We start from the raw sequence: 24,824 nt of genomic DNA, 5'->3' as shown, positions 1-24,824 counted from the left end.
GTATTTTTCTATTCCCTTTCAGAAGAATGAAAACTTTCTGGCAGTGCCCTGAATGAGCCTTGGGATCAGTCACCTCCTGCTAAGGCACATTAGGCTTCAGGTGCTTTTCATTGTGGTACAGTTTATGCACACACCTCCAGGAAAGAGAACTGCATGAGTATGAATTCCTGCTTGGAGTGAAACTCCTGACCATTTAATGTTTTTTAGTATGTAGAATCACCGAACATATGATTGGATTCTGATGGCTTTTATAAGCCCAGTTGCCTGGATTCATTGCCCATTTTAGTCCTGTAAATCCTCAATTACTTATTGGGGGGGGGAGGGGTGTGGTGGGGGCTGTGTTACTGAGATTTGATGAGGGAACTGATACAGCTGCTGATGCTTAGGGCTGCCAGGGGAAAACCGTGTGGAGTTCCCCTTCAGGCAGGGTGAAAGCAAAGTGTTGTGTTCCATGTTGGCTTTGTGAGGTCTGGGGTTTTCCATGGTTTTTGTAGAACTTGTCATGCCATAGCAGATCATGCCTGGTGCATCCTCACTGTGAAAATGAGAGAGGTGTGGTGTGAGGCTTGACTTTGCCCTTTTGGACTTTCAGAAATAGAGGATGGTAGCTGGATAACACAAAACTGCTGCTTTGAGAACTTGGACTTGATTTTATTTGCTTACCTGTGCTTGATAATGAAGCTTGTTAGCAAACCCCTGCTTCTGTGGAATGGATATAGCCCTATTAGAGATGCGGGGTGGTGTATGCAGAACTGAAAATTTGTGGTTGAGTGCTTTGAATTATAGCAGAACTGAAGATTGATGTTGGAACAGAAATGGGTTCCAGTGGGGACAATGGCAAGATAGATCCATTTGTTTAATGATACACAAATGGAGTTGGAAGTCAGATGGCAACAAGAGGAAAACTTGAATAGAATAGTTAACCGAAGAAGTTGTATGATTTATTCTTATGAATTTAACATTAATTTAAGCAAACTTGCTCTAGTGTTAAAGAGTAAGTGGACTACATGATCTTTGATGTACCTGTCGGTGTGATGGGTTAAGCACTTCAAAATATGTATGGGAGAGACATCCCAATATTTGTGGGATTTTCTTTCTGTAGTGTTTAACTGCTTAAGGGAAACAACTTGTTTTCTTTTTCTGCTTTGGGAAAACTTAATTGATCAAGAATGGTAAAAACTTGGAAGAGGGAAAATGAAATGTGTCTTTCTTGTCTTCCTTTGCTAAGTCCAATGGTTCATTCCAGACTAAATGTAGCCTCTGAGTTCCAGCAAAACAGAATTTTATATACTCTCAGGTTCCTAAGAGAAGGAAAGTTTATTTTGTCTTCTGTGGGGACCTAAATTTTTATATATCTTATACCTGTAGAGCCTCAAGAGATGGTCCTGACTACTGTGTTTTAAAGTTTTGAAGCTTTTCAATTTTACGAATAAAATGAAAATTCCTTTAGCTATTAAACTTTTTTACTGAATTGGATGGGACACTGTTTTATTTCAGTTTAAAGTTTGGCTAAAGCACAGAGATGAATCTACATATTTGGTTAGGAAATTATGAAGAGTAGCTATTATGATATATCAATATCAAGGCAGTATGTGGAAATAATTGAAATATAATTTTTGAATTATGGTTTGTCCTTATTTGGTTTTGGAGCAAAAAAAACTTAGGGAAGCTTGACTTGACTGAACTGCTGAGTCCAGCTGGGCAAGGAGGTACTTGAGAATATTCTTGAAATGATACAGTGTGTAAACAAGCCCTACCAGGTTTTCTAGCAGGCAACCTTTTTTGCCCCAGAATGAGTCAGTCTAATGTAAATTCAGTATGAGGTGGCACAATAAAATATATGGCCAAAAAAAGCTTGTTAAAAATGGGTGCTAGAAGGTGCCATTGGCACTGTGAGAAACTCTTTATCAGTCGTTACCAGTGAACTCCATTCGGTGCCCACTAGGAGTCCCTGAGCACCAGCAAGGGCTCATTGTGAAGTTTGTTTAAGTAAAGGGCAGTGCATCTTCTCTCTCTCGATGCTATTATTTTGCCACTGATGCAGAACAAATTTTGTACCCCTCTCAGCAGAGGCTGCCCCCTCTTATCCTGGCTTAGAATGCAGCTATTTGAAATAAATTGTTTCTAGGTGGAAATGAGAAGCAGCATGCTAATGTTAGACCTACTCTCCTAATTCCTTTGGCCTCTAGGAAGTATTGAAATAATTTCTATACATTTTATTAAATTAATTTTATTAAAGATTACAGCAACAATCCCTTCAGTGTAGCTTGCTGCAGTTTTATAAAATATAAAAGGCAGTCTGTGTTACGGCTGGTGAAGGGCTTGGTGCTAAAGTCTCTTGTTCTGTCAGCCCATGAATCTTCTCGTCCAAAAAAAAGTGTTTTAAATAAGTCTTTTTGGTAGAAGCACAGGTCTAGCCATATTATTAGGTCTGTGCATTTACAGAGAATCTGTCAGCAGTCACACTGATGTAGAGACTGAGGCTCTCTTCATCTGAATTCTCTAGGCAACAGTGAGGGCAAGCTTTTGGGGGGAAAAAAGCACCTTTATATTTCCCCTTTTAAAGATTATACTTAGTGAAAGGTAGTTCTGTACAAGTAATTTCCAGAGGAGTAGTTCTTGGCTTTTAAAGGGAAGAGGCTTTCTTTGTGCCTGGAGGAGAATTCTGGGCTTGTGTTTGTGGGCGCAGTGCTGTGTGTCCTGCTGGGGCTGAACCTCTCAGCATTCTTGGCTTTGGCAGCACAGATCATGTTCTCAGCTCAGAGTTCACAGCACTGGAAGATGTTTGAAGCATGAGCCAGACTGTAGGAACTTGGTGGCTGTTCAAAAATGTGAGATTCCAGCACCTGAGCAAGTCAGCTTTTCCTTGGGAGCAGTGGCATTGCTGGCTGCCAAGTCCCAGCACCAGGGATTTGGCTCAGCTCTGTGCCTGACTGGATTTGCAGGTGAGCAGCGCACGGGCTGCCAAGGCACAGCATGCAGAGGAGATTCCTGTCCCTCCTCGGCTCTTCTTGGTTCCGTGGGGGACAGGATCTGCTCATTCCCATCCTGCTTGCTGCAGCCACAGAGAGCCACCACTTAGGTGCCGTTTGCTACCTCTGTGTGGATGAGGAAGAAATGTTTCTTAGGCTATCAGCTTTCTCCTGACACAATAGCTGAAATTTGCATTGCTTGTCTCCGGTATCTCTTCTTCCAGTGTTCCCTGCTTTTCGGAGTTAAAAAACCATATTCACACCTTCTTGAAATAAGTAAACTGAAAGAAGTTGTCTTAAAGGCATTAAATTTGGATCAGGTGAGGAACATACAGATTCACTTTTGATACCAGTTAGATGTTCTTGCCTTTTGTCTTTGACTTTTGTTCTTGACAATTAAAGCTCTTGGGGCATCCCATTGCTTCTTGGATGGTACACTGTGGTGGCTATGGTGAGCTGCTATAGATAATGCTTGCATTTAATAAATAAATTTTGTGAGGGGACTTACCAATATACATCTTCCTAGTGATGTATATCCTATTCTGATACCTTTTTAATTCTCATGTGGACCTCAAAACCTTCCCTATAATTTGTGGCCCATAGGTAGATCCCAGAACAAACTGAAAAACTGTTTACAGTCACTACAACTTCACATTGCCAAGAGAAAGTATATGCTGGTTTCTGCAGCCTCTGTAGGGATTAGGCGGTGCTTTCTGCTGGCTCTCCATTCTTTTCCAAGCTGGCATCTGATATTCATGTTAGGCACAGCATGTCTTCCATCTTTTTTTTTTTTGGTTTGGTTTGGTTTTTTTTGCTGAGGCAGGTGAAGGGAGCATTTCATATGCTGGGAGGATTCCATGTCTGGTGTGGAAAGCTTGCATGATCCAAATCTATGTCACCACTTGAGTGTAGCGAGAGCAGAGGGAAATGTCCCACCCAAACCCAGCCAAACCAGGCAGTCTTGTCTTCCCTCTGCCAGCCCTGGGTTGTGTCCGTCAGGCCAGCAGTGCTGCTCCTTGAAGCTTTATGTACTGCTGACAGTATTTAACTGTAGTACCTCCGTTTCCTGCTCCTGCCGGACACTGACCATTCAGAAATATTTATTTATTGAAGGCTGCCCCAGTGTTCCTCTTTTTGGGAAGCTATTTGCCAACCTCCACCAGCAGTGGGGATTTGCAGTGGATGCTCAGTGCAGGAGTTGCAGATAGTCACTGTCATTCTTTCTGTGTGTACTGTGTGGTTTTTTTCCTTGAAAACCTGATCAAAGCATTACTTCAGGGAAGCAGTTCGAGGAAGAGAGGTAATTGGGGAAGTCTTTATCCCTTCTCCCAACGAAAACTTGTGCAGCATGGGGGGCAGGAGGGCTGTGCCAGTGTGCTGACAGACACTGACAGGAGTTTGTGTTGCTCTGACTGTTGGCTCCTGCATTTCACATGTGACAACTAAGAGTTGATATCAAATTCCCAGGTAAGCGGTATCACTAATGTTGGCAGGACACTGCAGCCACGTAAAGCTTAAAATGTAAACCATAATGCAAGCGTTTTTAGTTTGTAATTGTTCAGAAAGAGGCATAAGCAGGGAAAAGTGAACAGTTGACTGCTGTTATGGGATGAGCTAAAAGCAGTCATGCTGTTGAACAACAGTAATTCAAATCCTGCAGGGGATGAACTAGAGCAGAGTGAGTTGTAAGCAGATTCACCATTTCATGAATGTGCTTTGGCATAATTCAATTATTTTGATCTGTTTCTAATTTGTCTTACTGATTTCTTACAGGCAGGCAGAAGTCCTGAAGGCTGACATGACAGGTAATTGCCTTTATTATACAGTTGATCTAGCTTATTAATAATATTTGATTCCTGGTTTTGTTTTCCTTTTGTGGTCCTTTTGCTTATCATTCCTAAGAATTTTCTGGAAAGTGTGTGACCTTATGTTAAAGGCTTGTCCTCTGTATATAAATTAATAAATAGTATTTTAACTACTGTGCCCCTTTTGCCTGTACCTAATACATATTTTTGAAGTTGACTTTGGATGTTCTAAGCATTTGGAGATGAAGGTCGTATCTCTGCTTCTCTCGGAGACTCCTGCCCAGACTAGCACAGAAACTGCTGTACTTTGGATTAGCCAGGAAAAAAAACTGGGTGGTTTCAAGGACGGAGGTGATGGAAATGCTGATCTGAGCACTACCATGTGATGTGAAAGTGCAGCCCTGGATGCAGTGAAATGCTATGAGCTGTGATTTAAGCTGTACGTATTAGTGGGAAAAGGGAATGGTTTATATTAATGCATCCAGCCCTGCAGTACTAGCTTCCCTCATGAACCTTTGTTCAGCTGTGCTTGCCACCTTGTTGTAGTGAAAGTAGCAGGCTGCTGTAGTCCCCATAGGAATATTAAAACCACCTGGATCCACCTAAGCCAGCAGGAGTGGCTCCACCATCAGCATCAGGATTGTTTCCCTGGGGTGAGGCCCAAAGGTGATTGTAGAAGCCATGGGAAATTGGACTGTGTAACTCAATAGCAGGGAGCAGTGTTTGCACTCACCGTCTGGAATGGAGAACAGATGGCTACTGAAGAATTAGAAAATGGCAAGCATGCAGCAGTACTTGCCCACGGTGTTCTGTAAATACCAACAGCGTGTGTCCGTGCACTGTTGTATTTAGCATCCCTCCATGGATTTATTGTCTGCTAATTATTTTCAGGCTGCACTGGAAATTTTTCTAAATTCATCCAGTAGCAAGAAATTCTGCAGTTTAATAACTTACGGAGAACCATGTCCTCCTATTGGTTTTGCTTTTTAACTTGCCAGCTGCTAACTTTGTTCACATCTAGTTCTAATGTTGTAGGAGTAATCAGTTGTAATCAGTGAGCACTCAACCTTCAACCCATTTGTAGTTCTTGTATTTCACTACTCTGAGGAAATTGATAAAAGCAGGTGTTTGGTGGTGTGTATCTTACACTGAGCTCTATTCTTTCATTTGGTAAATGAGTGAAAAATCAGAGTAACTCCATAAATTTGTGTGTTACAAAAACCATTGTGTCTTTGGTTTTTTTTCTTTCTTGTTCAGATTCGAAGCTGGGTCCAGCAGAAGTCTGGACATCCAGACAGGCTCTACAGGACTTATATCAAAAAATGCTAGTGACTGATTTGGAATATGCTTTAGATAAAAAAGTGGAGCAGGACCTGTAAGTACCTCACTGAATTTGTGTGTATGTATGTAATCTGGGTTGGGGAGCAGGAAACCTTGAGACTTCCAGAAAAGCAATTGTATCCTATGGAATGGTTGTCTTACTTCCTTTAAAATAGGAACTGTGCTGTGGGTGAAGCATGAGAATACACTGCAGAGCTGATGCAGAGTATTCAGTAGGTGGTTAGTGTTTTACCTCTGGCAATTCAGAAGCAGCCATGTCATACAGGATTGGGTTTTGGAGGGCCAGATGGACGTGGAGAAGCTAAGGAGCACCAGTCTGCTCTGCTGTCAGGGAAGGGCTGAAGTCTGCATTTTCCAGAAAGGAGGAAATTTGCCTGATGTAATCACTTGGAGCTTTGAGCAAAGTCTAACAGGAGCTGAGTAGTTGCTGAAGAGCCACCTTTTAAGCCCTGTGAGGTAGAGCTGGGCAGAGGGAGGGGAATAATCAGGGGAGAACTTCATGGGTTGCTAATGACACCTTAAGAATCAGGGGAAGATCCAGCTGGGTTTTCTCCATGCCCTGAATCCATTCCCTGTTATTTAAGGTGCAGACATGGGTTGTAATAAGTTTAGTTAACAGAAGCATGCGGTTCTTTCAGCACTGAGGAAAGCCAGATGAGTAGGCTGGCTGAGTTGTCCTGTCCATGCTTCCAGTTACTGAATGGTTTTTAACCCTCATTTCTGTACCAGACATCTTGTTTTAGGGAGGGACTTCTATGCTGCCTAAAAAAGAATAATTGCAAGCAAATATTAATGATGTTAGTGTTAGTCATATACATATATATACATGTATATGTTAGCTATATATATCAGGATCTGTTTCCCTAGATACGAGAGGTGAGGAAAGGTGGTTATTCCATGTGTAACATTTGTTCTCATCTGAATGTCGCCTGAATTTGAATATTCGTCATGTCTGATGCTATGTAATTAAACAGTTCTTTCCTGTTACTTATGCCATCTGCATAAGACACTTCCAAAGTAAAAAGGTAAATGCTTCTTTTATTTTCAGTTGGAATCATGCCTTTAAAAATCAGATCACGACGCTCCAGGGTCAGGCAAAAAACAGAGCAAATCCGAATCGGAGCGAAGTTCAGGCAAACCTTTCTCTCTTTTTAGAGGCAGCTAGTGGCTTCTATACACAGGTGAGTTGCACAAAGTAGAGGATGGGTGGAGGATCAGTTTTAAGTGGGTAAAATCTGTTCTTTGCCCTTAGCTTAGGAAACTGCTGCTGTATTGGATTGAGCAGTGCACCTTGCTAACCCTGGTGCTCTAAGCAGGAGATACCTGCAGAGCTGGTGATGGGTTTTCTTTTGATCAGTCTTGAGCTGAAACTTCTGTGCATCTGGTGGTTGTTTTGGTGCAATTTAAGTTCCTTTCTAATAGAATCTGCTTTAAAGTCTAAACCCCACTGTTTTGGGTCAAATGTCCATTTCTTACTGTGTTCTGCTGTGACTGCTCAGAGCAATTATAAAGCAGCAAGAAAGGGTAGAATGATACTTCTTTGTGCTGTTTCTTGCTTTATGGCTGTGCATCTGTTGCCTTCTTGAACTACTTCCTGTGTGAATCCTCTAACTATTAGGTCTAGTGTTTACTGGCTCTCCAGTCCCCTCTTAAAGTCCTTTACTCTGTCTCCGCAGTGACCTGTGGTGTCTTTTAATTGTAATGTCTTACAGAAATGATGACACAAAAAACCTCGAGCCCAGCAGATGAGTTAGTTGATGATTTCATTGTACTCTTGGTTCTTTTTTTCTGCCATTTCTGTAATAATTCCCATTTGGCTTCTCATTCCAGTGTATGTGTTTGTGGACCATTGCCTTAATTCCTTTTCATTCGCTGTATAGGGAAGGATAAGCAAGGATAGTCAGTTTGTTCTTGGATTAAGTTACTCAGGAACAGAAATATGTGCAGAAAACGCAGATGCACAGGATGCGTGCGATGGCGTAATGTTTTGTTCTTTGCCCCTTCCTTGTGACTCCTAACACTGATGATAAGCACTGAAGCGTAAGTCTTTATTTTCAACAACAATTAGAACAATTAATTCACTTCTAGGAACTTTTCTTCCCCTAAAGTAAAACTATATTGTTGACTGCTCTTGGGCTAAGAATCTTTTGCAAGGTTTTCAGTTAGTTGCCAAAGGAGTGTGATATGTATTCATATACTTATTTCTTACTGACATATTTTTGCCCACACTCTTTCCTATGTTAGCTTTCATTAGATTTCAGCTTTAAATTATGGAGAATAAGACTCAGTGTATGATAATGCCCTTAACAAAGAAAACTTGCCTTTCTTTCCTTTTTTGCCCTCATTTGGTGTCTGCTTCAACAGCATTGTGGTTGCTGAATCCTCTCGCAGTGTTCAAAGTAAACTTCGTCATGACTAATTTACAGTGTCTTCATCTTACAGTACTCACAGTTGTACTGAGTAGTATATTTGTGCTGTATCAATTCCTAGTTGGATTCCAGACATCTGCAAGGCCAGCCCCAGGCTGCCCATGTGGCTATCCTTTTTTCCACTTCAGCATTGCTTTTTGGAAAGCTGCTTATTGGAAGCAGCCAGTTTGACAGGCTGTCATGGTTGCCAAGGGCTTTCTACCATCTACATTGTTTGTCTTGCAAAAGCCTTGTTCTTTCCTACAGTGGATCAGGGAGTTTTTCTGAGTTTGACACTGATGTTAATCACATTTTCAGTCTAAAGCCTTCGCTGAGCCAGGGTACCTGTTCTCCAGCTGTGAGGCCTCCACAAGTGACATCTTTGAAAGAGAGTATGAATTTTCTTAATTTGGTGTCTTTGAAGATGTCAAGTTGCTCTCTTTTATCCAGATTTCATCTGTGAGATCCTCTTATTTGGGGATTTTTGTTTACTGTATAAAGACAGAGCCAAAGGGGAGGGAGATGTAACACAAACCTCTTTCTGCAGCAAACAAAAGCATCGCGTCACATGTTTAGCTGTTGACAGACTGTGTGTCTCTGTCAGCCATGGGGTTTCTCTGTGCCTTTATGTGGAAGTGCAACCCTGCTGCAGGTCTGTTTTATTTGGAGACTGAGCATGTTTCCAGGTGGGAGAAAGTCTGTCATTTCTTACCTGCATTTTTAACCCTTTAACTCTGTCCAACAAACACTCTTCACTCTCTGGTTACTGTTACTTTGCAGACTATTTGCTGGAGTCTGTTAGGAAAAACTTCAAAAGCACTGAGTAGAATGACAGAGTTGAGGTTTTCCTTCGATCAGCTTTTGAAATATTTGATCAAGTAGCTGATGCCTTGTTCCTTGAAAGAGTCTCCCTGTTGGCTTAGCACAAATATTTATTGACAGCTCAACCACTGAACATTTGTACTGCCTTGCGTTGCTTACAAACTTGGTTATGTTTCAGCTTCTTTCTAAAGTTTAAGTTGGGATAGTGCAGTTGGAAGTTGGAACAAGCTGCTTTGGAGGGAGAGGGATATTCCTTTCTATTATTTTCAGAGAACAATGTCACTTCAAGGTATAAAACCCACTGTGTTCCTCTTCAGTGTCCCACTGAAAAAACAAAACAAACAAAAAGAGAAAGCAAAACCATAAAACCCAACAATATCTGTAGACTTCCCATAGTCAATCTCCACTGATAAATCCTTGGTGATTTAAATATCATGAGGATTGAGTTGCTTACTGGTTTGGGATGCAGAGCTTTTTCTTACTGGGCAGATGAACACAGTGGACACAATGGAACTCAGTGAATTCCATATGGAGAATGTATTTTAAAGTCTCATTTTCAATAACTTGAGCTTGTTCACCTCAAATATATTTGGGTCATCTGTGGTGAGCTCACCTCCGAGTGGTGCTCTGTTAGTTTTGTGACTTGTTTTGATGCCTTTCCAATGCTTGTCTTGAGCTGCTACTGACCCAGCCCTGTTTTTGCAGCTATTACAGGAACTGTGCACTGTTTTTAACGTAGACCTGCCGTGCCGTGTGAAGTCTTCCCAGCTGGGGATCATTAGCAATAAACAGACGCACACCAGCACTATTGTGAAGCCACAGTCCAGCTCCTGCTCCTACATCTGCCAGCACTGCCTTGTCCACCTGGGAGATATCGGTGAGTTTCAGAAGGAAAAGGCTGGGACATGGAGTTCTGTCTGTGTTTGGCTTCCAGAGAGAGATCTGCACACACCGTGGCAACTGCTGGAGCAAGTGTGCTCCACTTTAGTTGCTAGTTGCTGGTTGTGCCTTTGGTGGTTGCTGCAGGGGGAAAGATCTGGGAAGAAATGCTGTTCAGACTTTTCTAGTGTATGTTACACGTTAAAACATGGAGACAGTTAATCACTGGCTTTCTAGTGATCTGCTAGAGTCTTGTCTTGTAGCATTCTAATCATGTTCTAGCTGGTAGGCACAGGGAAATGCTGAAACCGGTAACTATTACAAAAGCTTTTTGCAGCGGGCTAGCACACTTCTCCATCCCAGAACACTTAACATCCAGTGTACAAGGGCACCAGTTAGAAATCCAGCCTTTCATAAATGGGGTTTCTTTTTTACATTAAGTTCACAGGTTTATTTCTTTCTTGATCTGAGTAAAACTTTGTGTTGTAGAAAGTTCTTTTCACAAGAATCTGCAGTTGCTTTTGGAGCAACCTAAAAATAGATCTAGTTGGTGATCATACAAAGAGGGATGAAAAATATTTTTAGTTCTCTGTATGTGGTGTTCTTGGCACTGTTGTCCCTAAGACAGTCTTAGGTCCGAGACAAAACAGCCACCGCAGAATTGATTGTGTCAAATCTGGGTGCTGTTTGGTGTAACTGTACATTCTTCTGATGCGTATTTCTGAAATACTAATGAAATACTCTTCGGGTAAGTTGCATTTTGTGAAAGTAACTGCAGGGGAGTGGAATTTTGTGCCTCAACTTGGGTTTTTTTGCTGTTTTCTTAGCTCGCTATAGGAATCAGACCAGCCAGGCAGAGTCTTACTATAGACATGCAGCTCAGCTTGTCCCTTCTAATGGTGAGTCTGGGATAACTTTTCAGTTCATATTCCAAAGGAAGATTTGGGATATTGTTTTCTTCTGTGGCAGTCAAAAACCTGGGCTTTTACATAAATACCCCTCCCCAAATTCTCCAAACAACCATACAACAAAGCCTGACCCATCAGTAAATCATTTAGATAATGGTTATTTGCATGATCTGTGTTGCTTCCTTTTTGTGCGGATGTAGAAACAAGGAAGGTAATTCACAGCTTTACTCCAAGGCTTCGCTACTACTGTACTCTGTTACATTCATACGTTATAAAGTACAATTAATGAAAACTTGCTTTACACCACCAATGTTTTTTTCTTTTATTATTTATGCCCATGTCAATTTATAAAGTTTAGTAGCTAAAATTGTATTTTTCAAGTTGCTGATGTGAGTTGGTTCAGGGATCTAGCTTTTTAGCTATTGTCTTCCAGTGGCCCAAAATGTAGGGATAGTGAGAGAAGGGTAAATTGCTTTTGAGCTAGGCTGCTGAAACCAGTAATTCAATTTTTTTAACCAGTTGCATTCTAACTGCAGAATTCTCTGTATTTTAAACTCCCTAGGCAAAAAAATATGAAATGTTGAAAAGGAAGTAAAATTGGGCTAGCTTTTGTCCAATAGACGAAGATAAATCATTGGTGATGAAAGCTTGGTTCTGACAGTATTTTATTATTTAGACAAAATACAACCAAACAAAAAGTCAAACCCCAGAAACGAACAAGCAAATAAAACCAAACAGAAACCCCCATACCCAATCCTTCCCCATACAAAGTAAAAAAAAACCCAAAAACCCAAAAAACAAACAAAAAAGAAAATCCAAACAGCTGCTGCACCACAAATTCAGAAGCTCAGAAGCTTTTTGACTGAAGTGGTACAGATCTGAGGCTGGGGCAAAAGGGTCAGCAGATGGATCTGAGCCTTGTCTGTTGAAGAACTGAGAACTTTGTGCTCCCTTTCCAAGTGACCACATGGACTCTGAAATCTAGCATATTTCCCTCCAGGACAACTTGTCTTTTTCTCCCTTAGGTCAGCCTTATAATCAGTTGGCTATCCTAGCTTCTTCCAAAGGAGACCACTTGACCACAATTTTCTACTACTGCAGAAGCATTGCTGTGAAATTTCCTTTCCCAGCTGCCTCCACTAACCTACAAAAAGCACTTTCTAAAGCACTGGAAAGGTGAGACTAAGAGTAAATTATTGCCACTCAGATAAGCTGGAAGAGACTTCTTCTAAAAGTACCTGCCTTGCCAGAAGTTATTCATATTTGACAGTGGAAACAGAAATCCCTCAACCGTTGGCCAGTCAGAGCATCCTCACAGGTGTATGCAACAAAGAATAGTTTGTGAGGCTCCTGACTGTGATTAGTGAATACAGGAAATAAGCATATTGTGCCAACATGAAAAATAGCTTTGCATGGACATTCCTCCTTCATTTTGGAATAATTCTGTAATGTTATGTGCAGCTGTGTGTAATTCCAAAGACTGAATCAGGTATTTCTATTCTAAATGCAGTCGTGATGAGGTGAAGACTCGATGGAGCGTGTCTGACTTCATCAAGGCATTTATTAAATTTCATGGCCATGTGTACCTGAGTAAGAGCTTGGAGAAGCTGAGCCCTCTTCGAGAAAAGCTGGAAGAACAGTTCAAGGTTAGTTCTAACAACATATTAATTAGTATATTGAGGAAAATATTTTTAGCAGCTGAGTTCTGAAATTACAGTCCAGTAATAATTCTTTCACATGATAAAATACAGGAAACTCAAGTATCTAGTTAGGGAAGGTTTGCATTGCAGCTAACACTGGATAGTTCTAGTAACTTCTGCCAAGATTAGGGCTTTTTCCCATTTTGCACGTGGTCCATTGTTGGTGGAGATACAGGAGAAATCAGTGACCACTCTTGATTCTCTGCTCTTTAACCTGGATGATTCTTGGATACCTGTGAAAAGCTCTTGATTCATCTGTAAAGTCTTGGCTTGGTGGCCTGAGGAATTTTGAGAGCTTCATTTTTTGGATGGCTTTCATTCACTCCCAGTGGTTATTAAGGCTGCTTTTAATCTGCCTCAGAAAACTTGCCTCTCCTGTTAGCAATTTGCCCTTAAAAAGTGTCCCATACAACCTTAGTGTGTGCAGACTAGAACTATGTGGAACACGTTTCCCATGGAAAATCCAGGAGTCCCATTGATTACATACTCAGCTCATTATGTTGGACAATACAGCAATGATTGAAACAAAAGAATTTTGGAAGGTATTTATGCAAAGTAGTAGCATTTCAGAGAGGACATTGTGTTAACTGGTAAATGCCTTTTGGAAACTGATCTGCCTCAACTTCCTAATTTGTGGAAAAGAAGCAGGGAGGATGGATATGTTCAGCAGAAGAGTGGATGCTTTTCAAAAATAGGAAAGGGGAACATGGTCTGAGCAATATAAAAAAATCACAAATATTCTTTACAGTGTCCTTTTCCATATTTTTGTCTTGAATTGTGCTGCTACAGCCAGGTTCACACTGTCTATAAAATAAATTTATAAAACCACAGAATTTGCTGTGAATTAACTTGCAATGTGGGCTACTCCCACCCTGGCAGGTAATGCTGTTTCAAAATGTAGTAATTGTAGCTCTCTGTGTGTGTTGCTGGCTGTTGAGCAAGTACTGCTTTTCCCACTGTGCTTATAATCAATAATTATGAGCATTGCTCAGGCATGTGGAACATTCTTCATTTTCTGAACTGATACAGGGTGTTAAAGCAGCTAATTGAGCCCAGATTTGTTGCTCAGATTACCTTTCTTGGTTTATATTATGCAACATAAGGCCTAATTTATGAGAGAGCAACTCTTTTGGCCTCAACGAGTTGAATGTGGATGTGAAGTTGGCTGTATGGTAGTGAATCAGTTTAACTTTGTGGCTGATCTTAACTCTGAGGAGAGCAGTTGCAGGGTTGGGAGTGTTCAGTCAGGCCCTGGGTGCTGCTGCTGGCAGGTCTGCCAATCTCAGTTGTCAGCTGTACGGTGCTTCTTCATGCCCTAGTTGAGAGAGTCAAGGGTGAATGTGGAGCTTAAACCTTTAACACTAGTTAATCTACCTGCTTCCCTGATTGTTGTGTCTGAAGATACGTTGGCTGAGATTTAGGATACCTCCTTTTTTTTCCCCACAAAAAGCCTTGAAGTCTCTTTTCCTGTCCTGAGAAAGGTGTATTTTCCAGCATAGTTACTGAAAGGCATCTGTAAATAGCTCTCGCTGTTTTAGTCTGCCAAGGCATTCCGTGACCCATGAAGTCAGGTGTGGAATTAGTCTTTAATGCATAACCATGCAGTAGTTAAATTTTCCTGGGGTGTTTTTTTAAAATGTCACCTTCTCCATGCTGGTTCTTTGACAGGCAGACAAACCCAGTGGGTCTATGGGCCTTTGCAGTGCTGTTACTATGCATTCAAAATTGCACTTGCTCTGGAAGGGAACCATATGCAAAGGGGATGTTGATTTGTTGTGTGTCTGAGCTGGTGTACAAGCAAAAACCTTGTGCTTAACAGTGGGCACCTGCCCAAGTCCTCCTGGGAAGCCCAGTGCTGTGCTGGGAGGGATGACCTGAAAATAAATCCAGAATGAATGTTGCCTAAGGGCAGAAGCATTAGTCGAGCAGTGAAGGAGCAACTACAATCCTTTCAAGCACGTGCTTTGCCATCTAAAAATGCATATACCCTGTGTCTTTGTTGCAGAGGTTGTTGTTCCAGAAGGCCTTCAACTCTCAGCAGTTAGTCCATATTACTGTGATCAACCTGTTCCAACTGCACCACCTGCGAGACTTCAGCAATGAAACGGAGCAGCACAACTACAGCCAGGATGAGCAGCTCTGCTGGACACAGCTCCTGGCTCTCTTCAGTAAGTGTGGGAGCTAATTGGTTTTTGTAGTTCTCTTGATTTTAACGTGGAATCCATTAGTAATTTCCTCTCAGGATCTAGCTTAATGGCTGTGTGAGGTAAGTGCCAAGAATAGACATTAGGGAGAAAGTTGAAAGAGATGATGGTCACACAGGATCATTTATGTCAGCAGTGCTGACTTAACACTGGATTTCTGTGTCCGGACTTACTCTGTTTGAAGCTTTACAGAACTCTGCATCATTTTCCTGGTTCTGAAAGAACATTTTAACTTGGGTGCAAAACGGGATCCAACTTGGTGGTGAGTAGTACCCCTCTTGGGGGGCTGCTCCCCAGTTGGCTGCATACAGTTGGAGTTGCTTTGAATGAAACTGGTTCTGATTCAACAGGACTGAAGTTGAGTCAACTAGGACCTCAGCTACTTCTGTGCCTTTGGTAATATCAACCAGGAGATAACTGGGAGTGCAGAGCATTGTAGACTCTAGCCACATAATGCTGATTTGCTTAACGTGATTGAGCCTGTGGTCAGCTTGGCCTTGTTAGTCAACACCTAAATTTCTGAATAGCTGGATTTCTCCAAATTCCAGCCTGGAGTTGATTCTGAAGGCAGCGTGGTCACACTGGTGTGGTTACTCTTTCTCAGCTTGTGTGCCCTAAAGGGTCTGGGCTGGGTGCCTGCCTGCAGAGTTCCAGTGCATTTGTGTGCCTGCTGATTGAAGTGAATAAAGTGCAGGTAGGTAGTTGAGTTGATAATTTCTAATAAATAGGTGAGTGAATATTTCTGCACCGGGCTTGTCTCATCTGTTTTTTTTAACTTACCAAAATGACTTGCCATGACAGTTGAAGGGATATAAGATGCCAAGATTCTGCTGCATAGTACAAAGCTATTAAAAAGCCCTATGTTGTGATCTGTTGGTGGATTGTTTAATATGAGGTAGTTGGGCTGCCTTGTTCTAAAGAACTAGCTCTTAGAATAGGGGTTTATGGGGCAGGGATATGTTTGATTAGGTTATTTGGTCAACTTTGAAGTGTCATTCCCACATCATGGAGTGTTTTTCTTTTACTTTTTCCTCTTACTCTGTTTCTAGTGTCGTTTCTTGGAGTTCTGTGCAAGTGTCCTTTACAAAACGACTACCAGGAGGACTCTGGGGCTGCATATCCTCTTCCAGCTGTGAAGGTTTCGATGGACTGGCTGAAACTTAGGCCCAGTGTTTTCCAGGAGGCAGTGGTTGACGAAAGACGGTAGTGAGTGTTAATCTTTCTCTTGATACATTTTGTTGCATGAAGGTCCTAATTACTGTTGATCCACAAATTAGTCATGTGAAAAGTGATCATATAACTCATCATTACTGATACCGAAATGATAGAAGGTGTATGTGCTAAAAAGTTCATAAAGCAAAACATGAGACTTGTTGGTTACATGAGCAAATTGACTCATTTAATTTGCTTTAGGTTTGTTGTCACTTTTTTAAGATCGGGGGATCTATTTTATAATGTCCAGTTTGAGCATAACTAGTGAGTGTTCCCGTAGCCTAATCTAGTATAACAATTTCTCAGATTACTGAGGAAATGGCAGGAGAATACTTGCCTTAATTTTGTGCACTAAACCATCACTTGGGCAGTGCTGGTAGTCACCCAGGAATTAAATTCAATTTAGTAAAGGGGCTCTTTAAATGTCAGTGCATGCATAACTTCTGCACTGTTGCTCTGATTTTTCACTTCTGCCACTAATCTCATAAATTAAGACTTAAATTTTTCAAAACTCACCAATTTTTTTAATAGTCTGTTAACTTTTCATGAATTACCACGATTCAATAAAGTGTTTCTGTAAGGTGATTCTTAGGATCAGAGTGACTGTTACTGACGCAGGTGGATGAGTATTGTTCCCAAGATGGGCACTCCAGGGAAAGCAGTGTGATGTGTGGGGAACAGGGGGCCTATAACTTCGGTTTGTTGAGGAAAACATAAAAAATCCCAAAAAACCCCTCGGAGTTTTGGGAGCTTAAACCACAGAATTCCTAAAGGCAAGATTAAGGAAAAGGGCTCAGAAATGGTTTTAAGATGGTGGTAACTATTGCCCTGTGCACATCCTAAAGGAAGACTTATGCCTGTATTTTAATAGGCAAGATACCTAATTGATAGCAAGTAGTCCCTGCAGAGAGGACATCCAGGTAGTAATTCATGGAGTAAATGGCTTTAGGCTGAAAAGGGCATATTTAGATTGGATGCTAGAAAGAAATCCTTCGCTGTGAGGGTGGGAGGCCCTGGCACAGGCTGCCCAGAGAAGATGTGGCTGCCCCATCCCTAAAAGTGTCCAAGGCCAGATTGGACAGAGCTTGGAGCAACCTGGGGTAGTGGAAGGTGTCCCTGCCCATGGCACAGGGTGTGGAATGTCCCTTCCAGCCCAAACCATTCTGGGATTCTCTGAAGGAACGCATTTTCTGGACAACATATTACTGACTTTACTTGCCTCATTGAAGACCTCTGGGGTGTTTTTTCCTTCTTTTGTCCCTTGTCAGTCATGGGATGGAGCTGTTGCTTAGTATAGTGTAGAGAATAATCATGAAGATCATGCTGCCAGTGCCCGCAGCTGTGCAGGAAAGCAGCTGAGGGTGTACAGTGCTGTTGGGGACATGGTGCATTCTCCAGGCCACACACTGGATGATGGCTGAAAGCCTTGCTGAGGAGGACACATTCATTTCTCCAACGCTGAGCACAGTGGGCATCCTGAAATAGTTTTCTCTTGATTCCGTGGTACCCATCAGTAAAGAAGAAGGATTTTTGGACTTTTAAGTGGGAGCTTTTAACAAACAGGAGGAAGCAGCCTGGTGGTAGCAGTTACGTGTTAACCACCTCTGCAGTGATCAGTGTGGTTTTAAAATTATTTGCTCCAGGACCTTTGGAAAGAATTGCCAGTCATTTCTTGTACTGGTATTGTGAGGGCAAGGCAGGGGACTGCAAGTTCACCTCTAGTTTAATGGTCTTACTTGGTGTAACCCTTACTTAGAGTCTCTTCCCTTGGTGGTGAATGCTCCAGCACTACAGTACAGTGTTCTTGTTCACAGAGCAGAAGTACTTCTGCACAGCTGTCTTGACAAATTACTTTGCTGTCTAAACTGATTCATTGACTGTGCCTTGGGAGCCATCACCTGTGGACTGGAAAGCATGAATTGCAGACAGGTGCTCACAGCACTTGCTCATGCTGTAGGTTTATCTGGTTAAATTCACAGTGAGCTCTCTGGCCTGCTGGATAATGAACATTGTGCTGCGAGAGCCTGGGTTCCTTGGGAACTTTAGGTTGGCTTTTTAGTAATAGTTATTTTTTCAAGAAAGTGGTCTTTTCACTGACACTTTGTGAGAAACTTTCCTTGGGAATCAGAGGATTAATGTAAACTGTGATGGTAACAGCATTCAGTGGTTTTTTGGTAAAGCAAACGCATCCCATGTTTTGCAGTTTTCACTTAGGGTTTGCCTGTTTTCTAATTTGTAGCATATGGCCCTGGCTGATCTCTCTTCTAAATAGTTTCCAGCCTCATGAAGAAGATCTATCCAGTAATAATGGTAAGGACACTTGCAGTCTGTGCTGTAAAGAACTGGGAAAAACAATGTTTTTCCTGCTGATGTGGGGAAATACAGTTGAAGAGCAAATAAGGAAGCAAGTTGTCTTCTTGTATTAGTTCATGTGAGTACTTTGCAAATGTTGCTTTCTTGTGCTGAGCAGACTTTGCTCTATCATTCCTGAATTCCTCAGATTGCGGGGTGGACCAGTTAATAGAAGGCTTTAGTATGTGTAGAAACCATGCTGAGGTATCTGCTGTGATACTGTGCTCAGTGCTTTCATGCTTTCCTTATGCTTTTTACTGTCTGTTTGTCAGCAACCCCCCTTCCAGAAGAATTTGAGTTGCAAGGATTCCTGGCTCTGAGGCCCTCGTTCAGGTGGGTGACAGCTGAAGGATCTTGCACCCTTGCTGACGTCACGACTTTGACAGACATTGGCCCGTTCCCTACAATATCTTATTTATGAATATTTACTGCTGTATAGATTGATGTCGGTCTCTTCAAAACAACTGCAATGGACAGTGTAGCCCTAAGAAATTCTTGAGGTTATAATACTACTCATGACCCCACTGAACCTCTTTAATGTAGGTGCATCTTACCAGATGAGAATTACATCTGTAAATCAGATATCTCTTAAGAGCCACGTTTTGAATAATATCTGGTGAAAGTTCACAGGTTTTAGTAGAGCAATGCTGACACCTTGTATTGCTAGAGAAATAGGATATTGCAGAGGGTAATTGTGTAATTAATACTCGCTCTTCTGTGTCAATACTAGGAACTTGGATTTTTCCAAAGGCCACCAGGCAATTACAGGGGATAAAGAAGGGCAGCAACGTCGGATACGGCAGCAGCGCCTGATCTTCACAGGCAAATGGATTGCTGATAACCAGCCAAGGTAATTGCAGATACTTTGTGTATCCCATGCTGCTGGAAGCTGAGGTGACACAGGTGCCAGTGTGGAATGTTGTTTTTCTCTCTGTTCAGCACAGCAATTAGCTGTAATGTGAGCACAAGATGCTGACAGCACTAATAACATGTTCTGTGGGTCAGCAAACCATTCCTTCACAGACTGATTATAAGTAATGTAGTTTATGGACTTGTTTTTCAATTCTTTCCTGTCTTTTTCAGGTTGATTCAATGTGAGAATGAGGTAGGAAAGCTGTTGTTTGTGACGGAAATCCCGGAGCTCCTACTGGAGGACCCTAGTGAAGCCAAAGAGAGTCTCGCCTTACAGGAGACATCCATGGCAGAGCCGCTGTGTGCTGATGGGAGTCCTGGACTCAAATCAGTGCTGTCCTCTGGCAGAAGTCTGAACAACAGCTGTGATGCAGGAGAAAAACCGATGGTCACCTTCAAAGAGAACATCAAGCCCCGGGAGATGAACAGAGAACAAGGGCGCATCTACCCCCCAAAGGACTTAGCGAGGGAGAGACGGGACTTTAGCAAAGGAATAGTAGCAAATAAGAATGATGGGAAGAAAGAAAACAATAAAAGAAAGAATGAGACTAAGAAATGTGGCTTGGATAAGATGCAGGAAGCAGGAAAGCAGAATGTGGCAGTTCAGGTAAGCCTTTAGCTCAGAGGGACACTCTGTCTGAGACTGTGCCATGTTGTGTCAGGGCAGTCACTGCTTGTGTAGAGTGTGGCAGAGCTGAGGTCTCACTGTGGGCCCTACAGCTAATGCTCAAAAATATAGAACAATTCTACCTCAAAGACCAGGCGATGGTGATCTTTGGATCTCTTTGCTTTTCCTTGATGCTATCCCAAAAAGAGAGAGAGGGGAAAAGAGAGTGTAATGAAAGGTGATTTTGCTGTAACTGTCTTAAAAAACAGATCTCTACCAATTTCACAAATTATTCAGGCCACCAAGGCAGTTCATGTGGCCAGGTCGTAGTCATGCTCTCTCCATTCTGGGGTCTGTTGTGAAAGAACTCTGCATTTTCAGTTCAGTTGACTCGTGCACATTCAACAAACTGAACATGTCACAAAAGTATCAGATTGTATATATGTGGAGTAAGATCCTCTGTACTGTGGGTGCAGTCAGGCGTCTCTTTGTAAAGGAAGGAAAGCCACTCTGCTCTTAAATCGTTGATATGTGTTCAGGCACTTGCTCAAAATGGTTTGTTTTCACATCAGCTTCTCTTTTACTGGTTTTATTTTTTAGGGGCATGCTTTTTTATCTATTTCTTTAAGCATTATGTACAAAATATATCAAGTAAACAATGAATTTGCTGGTCTGACTTCCACTGAGTCATAGTAAATGAGGGGTAGAGTTTCAGGGCTGATCTGATCTGTACCTAGACAATCTCAGTTCTTCCCCGATGATGACTGGAACCGTTCAATGATAGTGATGGAGATTTCTATTATTTCCCTAGAGAAAGTGTGTTAGTTCTTCACTGGTCTTGCAAGTGGAAATTATTTCCTAATACACTCTGTGTCCCTTGCCTCTGTATAAGCCCATTACTGCTGCCCAGGACAGGTCTGCAGAATAACTCTTCCTCTTTGCAGCTGTTCCAAAGGCCTGTGCAATTGAGGTCCTTTCCTTAGGCTAGACTAACTATCTCTTTCAGTCTTTCCAGCTTGTGTTATTTAGGAGCCTTGGATTATTCTCCTTGTTTTCTTCCTGATGACTTGTTGTTAAACATCATGGTTATGAAATGGAATGTCTGAACTGGCAGCATTATTCAGTTGGTTTTGCAGGGGAGCCATACCATGGGATACAAAGGGTTTCTGTAAAGGCTACAGAAACCAGGGGACAATCATTTCTGAGTTGTAGAACACGATTCTGGTATCTGAAAACCAGCATAGGTGAGTTAGAATAGTAAGTTTTATTTATTTATCAAATACATCTGGAACGCGGTTGCGGGTCTGAGCATAACTGAGCATTTGATCTTTGTGCCCCTGTCTTGCAAAATAAGGACTTCAGGTGGATAAAAACCTAGCAGATCTCAGTATTATGTGTAGCTTTTTGAATAGGGACGATAGCTTATTTATCAGAAATTTGCTTGACTTAGTCTTAAGATGCAACAAACCCAGCTGTAGCGGAATCTTCTCTGATGATGTTGGTCATTGTTTGTCTCTTCTTGAATAGAAATTAATTTTGACTTTTTAACTCTATCAACTGTATTTATGGCAACAAGTCCAGTGAAATGCCTTTTGTTTTGTATAATTTGGTGGACTTGCTTATCCAGACCTGCTCCAGAATAGAGGGAGTGCTTGCTTCCCCCCACACTGAGAAACCAGTGTAGGTTTCATAGAAGTTGGTGGACTGTGTTCTGCTTTGGCACTCCTGGCAGTTTCAGGCTTTATCTCCTACATAGTTCATTGCCTTCAAAAGCTTAAATACTGTAGTTCCTACTTGACAAAAATGTGAAGAATGTGGTAAAGAAGTGATAAGTCCTGCTTTGCATGGGAAACTTGCATGCTCAGGCAGGATGTGATCTGGGTTGAAGCTCTGCTCTCCAGGGAAGATAATGTTAGGTGCCAAGGAAGTTCAATGAAGACTCATTCAAAGTGTAGCATACTCTTAAAAGGTCCCTGTGATAAAATGGTGCCTCTCTCAAGTAGTGTGTAGGAACACTTAGGGCTGTTGTGGAGGTAAATATTTGGTAGCATTGACACTTCTGAGGTGATATCAAGTAGAAGCAAGGAAGAAACTGAAATTTGTCTTGATTAATCAGTTTCAGTGATTTAGGTTTTTACAAAGTTAACTGTAAAACATGCAGGGTGCCTTTGGAAGCCGTCCTCTGGAAATGTGTTATAGCATCCTTGAGTTTTTGATGAACAGAGCTCGAGTTTTAAAATACCGCGGCAGGAAGAGTGTCTTTCAATCCTCCAGAATTTCTGTAAAAGAATGCATAGTTCTTGATATGGGTTATAAAAATGTTTGGCTTATTGTGGAGGAAAAAGGGACAGCACAATGTAAGTTAAATATGCTGAATGTGATGGAGGGCAAAAAGGTGTGGCATGAGCAAGGGCCCGCATTATTCGTGGTGTTTAGCATCAGCCAGAACCTTAAGGTGGAGTTCCCTCCAGACTTTTTCTAGTGGGAAATGAAAAATCCGCCCAAACCTCCCAGTTTACAAATGCAGAAAGAACCCTACCGTCCCATAATTTCTAAATGGGGAAATTCAATTTGAAAAAGAACTTAAGAAAGGATTTGAATGCATCTATCCCTTTACTATTGTAATTTGGCAGAAAACAACTGTAACTCCTTTCAACTCAGCAGCACTAAATGTCTAAATAAACCCCCCACTGTTTTGGTTTGTTTGGTTTGGATTTTTTTTTAATTTGGTCCCTAATACAACCCTTTCTTTCACTCACCTTTGAGGCTTGGTGTCAGGTCTGCTCCTAGGCCCTTTCTGTATTGCCCAGGTTCCTTGCTTGCTGTCTTTTTCCTGCCTGCTCCATCTTGCATTCCAGGCAGTTCTGCCGAGCTGAACAGAAAGGGAAAGTAGTCTTCCCCTCTGTCTTCCTCCCCAGGAAGACCCAGACCGCGGCAGACTCAGAATCAGGTAAACATTACATTACATTCTTCTCTCTGCCTTTAACTGGTGCAGCTCTTTTAACAGAACACCTCGCAGTTACACAGTAAACTGAATGAGGTGAAGCACTTCTGCTGTTTGTCGTATATGCTCTGGGTCAAAAGAATTCCCTAGTGTGGAGGAGTTTGTGCATATACATCACCATATGGATTAGGCTGAGAGAACTCCCCAGGAAGAATGTGGCAGTGTTTGATTTTAAGGTGGTGCAGGTAAGTAGCATGACTTAGGTTGAAGCAGTGCCCTAGGAGAAGCATAGTAGCATCTGCACTTTCCGTTTTTAAACACTGCAGGTGAGCGGAATGGTAAGTTCCTTGAATGGTGAGATACTATGTCTGCTTCTCACTCTCATGCTAGAGAAGGAGCTTCTTGCATCTCTGAGTAAATATCCTTGAGTGCTTTTGTGAGGCGAGAAGTGCCTGAGGACATGCAGGGTAACCTGCCTGAGGTCACTGAGGAGGGTTCCTGTGTTCCAAACTTCTCCCAGTTACTTAGGGAAAAGAAAATAACCACTCAGACAATCTGAGAGCTTAATTTTTGGCTTGAGACATGATATGGTTAATGTGGAAATTTAGGAAAAGTTATTTAATTTCTTCATACTTTCTTTTGCATCAGGTGAAATCCCAGACGGAGATGAGGAAGACTCCGGTGTCAGAAGCCAGGAAAACACCTGTAACTCAGACTCCAAGTCAGGCCAGCAGTTCCCAGTTCATCCCTATTCATCACCCAGGAGCTTTCCCTCCCCTTCCTAGCCGGCCAGGTAATTTGCATCGTTCATTTGAAGTGTCATTTATTGTTGACTGTGAAGAAAATCCTGTAATAGTGGTTGGTGCAGCCTCTGAAGGCAGGGGCTCCGTTAATGAACATGGATTTTCCTGTTGAACATATTATCAAGTAGTAAAGAAGGGACATAGCAGAAGTGAAACGAGATAAATAAGATTCCTTATGCTTTGGAATTGAGGTCTGTCATGAAATCTGCCACCTGCCTTCTGGTTTAGTGGTTGTGAGATCAAGGAACTTCACACTAGGCTCTTCCTGTAGGTAGTCTGAACATAACAAAGCTTTCTGCTAGCACTGCTTCTGAAGCATTCCCAGTGCTTCAGACTCCATTGCAAAAGATCAATCACAATGCTTGCTTTAAAGCTCACTTTTTGTAGTGGTGCTCATGTTTGAAGCTGTAATTTGTGTGGTCTTACTTGCTTCTGTTGCTGCACTGCATGTCCCATTTTGCTGTGGAGTCTGCCTGTCATACCTTGCTATCCATGTTTGCTCATGGAATAACTGGAAGCTGGTATCTTCCCTGCACGTGTTACATGGAGCTCTCAATATAAGACAGAGGGGCATCTTCCTTGTCTCAAAGTCAGCATAAAATCTGGCCTGTGAGACACAGAATTAAAGGTTGCCTTCCAAACCTGGCTTGTCGGTGTGAATTACAGGGAAGGAATTGATCTTACGGATATGAGGATTTGTTTGGTTACCATCTGTCTCTCTCTAAATTGATCCAGAGACTGGTGGTCCTCTGGGAGGAGGCAGTAGACTTACTGTACTGATTGCTTCTGTTTGTTCTTGCAGAAGTTCAGTCCCTGAAAATGTGTTTGAAGGGGAGGAAACTTTGGGGGTAAAGCATCAAAAACCCCAGAGCAAGGAAGGAAAAAGGTAGTGGGGGTCAAAAAAAGCAGGGAGATTGGGGGACAGGGGACACAGGGACGTGGAAACATATGACCC

At 42.0% G+C, this 24,824-nt stretch overlaps 1 protein-coding gene across 4 annotated transcripts in view; it reads left to right on the top strand.

The window, feature by feature from the left end:
• Nucleotides 1-24,824, top strand: part of SMG7 (SMG7 nonsense mediated mRNA decay factor) — a 51,520-nt gene that overhangs the window by 17,324 nt on the left and 9,372 nt on the right. For 3 of the 4 annotated variants that reach the window (XM_048312384.1, XM_048312382.1, XM_048312385.1), the window contains exons 2-15: nucleotides 4,746-4,777; nucleotides 6,035-6,152; nucleotides 7,167-7,299; nucleotides 10,054-10,225; nucleotides 11,055-11,126; nucleotides 12,161-12,311; nucleotides 12,646-12,781; nucleotides 14,841-15,003; nucleotides 16,089-16,245; nucleotides 18,491-18,561; nucleotides 18,876-18,936; nucleotides 19,334-19,453; nucleotides 19,687-20,122; nucleotides 23,715-23,859. In XM_048312384.1, the coding sequence (XP_048168341.1) occupies nucleotides 4,746-4,777; nucleotides 6,035-6,152; nucleotides 7,167-7,299; nucleotides 10,054-10,225; nucleotides 11,055-11,126; nucleotides 12,161-12,311; nucleotides 12,646-12,781; nucleotides 14,841-15,003; nucleotides 16,089-16,245; nucleotides 18,491-18,561; nucleotides 18,876-18,936; nucleotides 19,334-19,453; nucleotides 19,687-20,122; nucleotides 23,715-23,859 (1,967 nt within the window). The remainder of the gene's footprint in view (nucleotides 1-4,745; nucleotides 4,778-6,034; nucleotides 6,153-7,166; nucleotides 7,300-10,053; nucleotides 10,226-11,054; nucleotides 11,127-12,160; nucleotides 12,312-12,645; nucleotides 12,782-14,840; nucleotides 15,004-16,088; nucleotides 16,246-18,490; nucleotides 18,562-18,875; nucleotides 18,937-19,333; nucleotides 19,454-19,686; nucleotides 20,123-23,714; nucleotides 23,860-24,824) is intronic. The other variant, XM_048312383.1, reaches the window with a different exon arrangement.

This window comes from Corvus hawaiiensis, chromosome 9 (genome assembly GCF_020740725.1).
Source record: "Corvus hawaiiensis isolate bCorHaw1 chromosome 9, bCorHaw1.pri.cur, whole genome shotgun sequence".
NCBI lineage: Eukaryota > Metazoa > Chordata > Aves > Passeriformes > Corvidae > Corvus > Corvus hawaiiensis.
The sequence above is the reverse complement of the archived record's forward strand: the minus strand, read 5'-3'. Positions and strand labels throughout refer to the sequence as shown.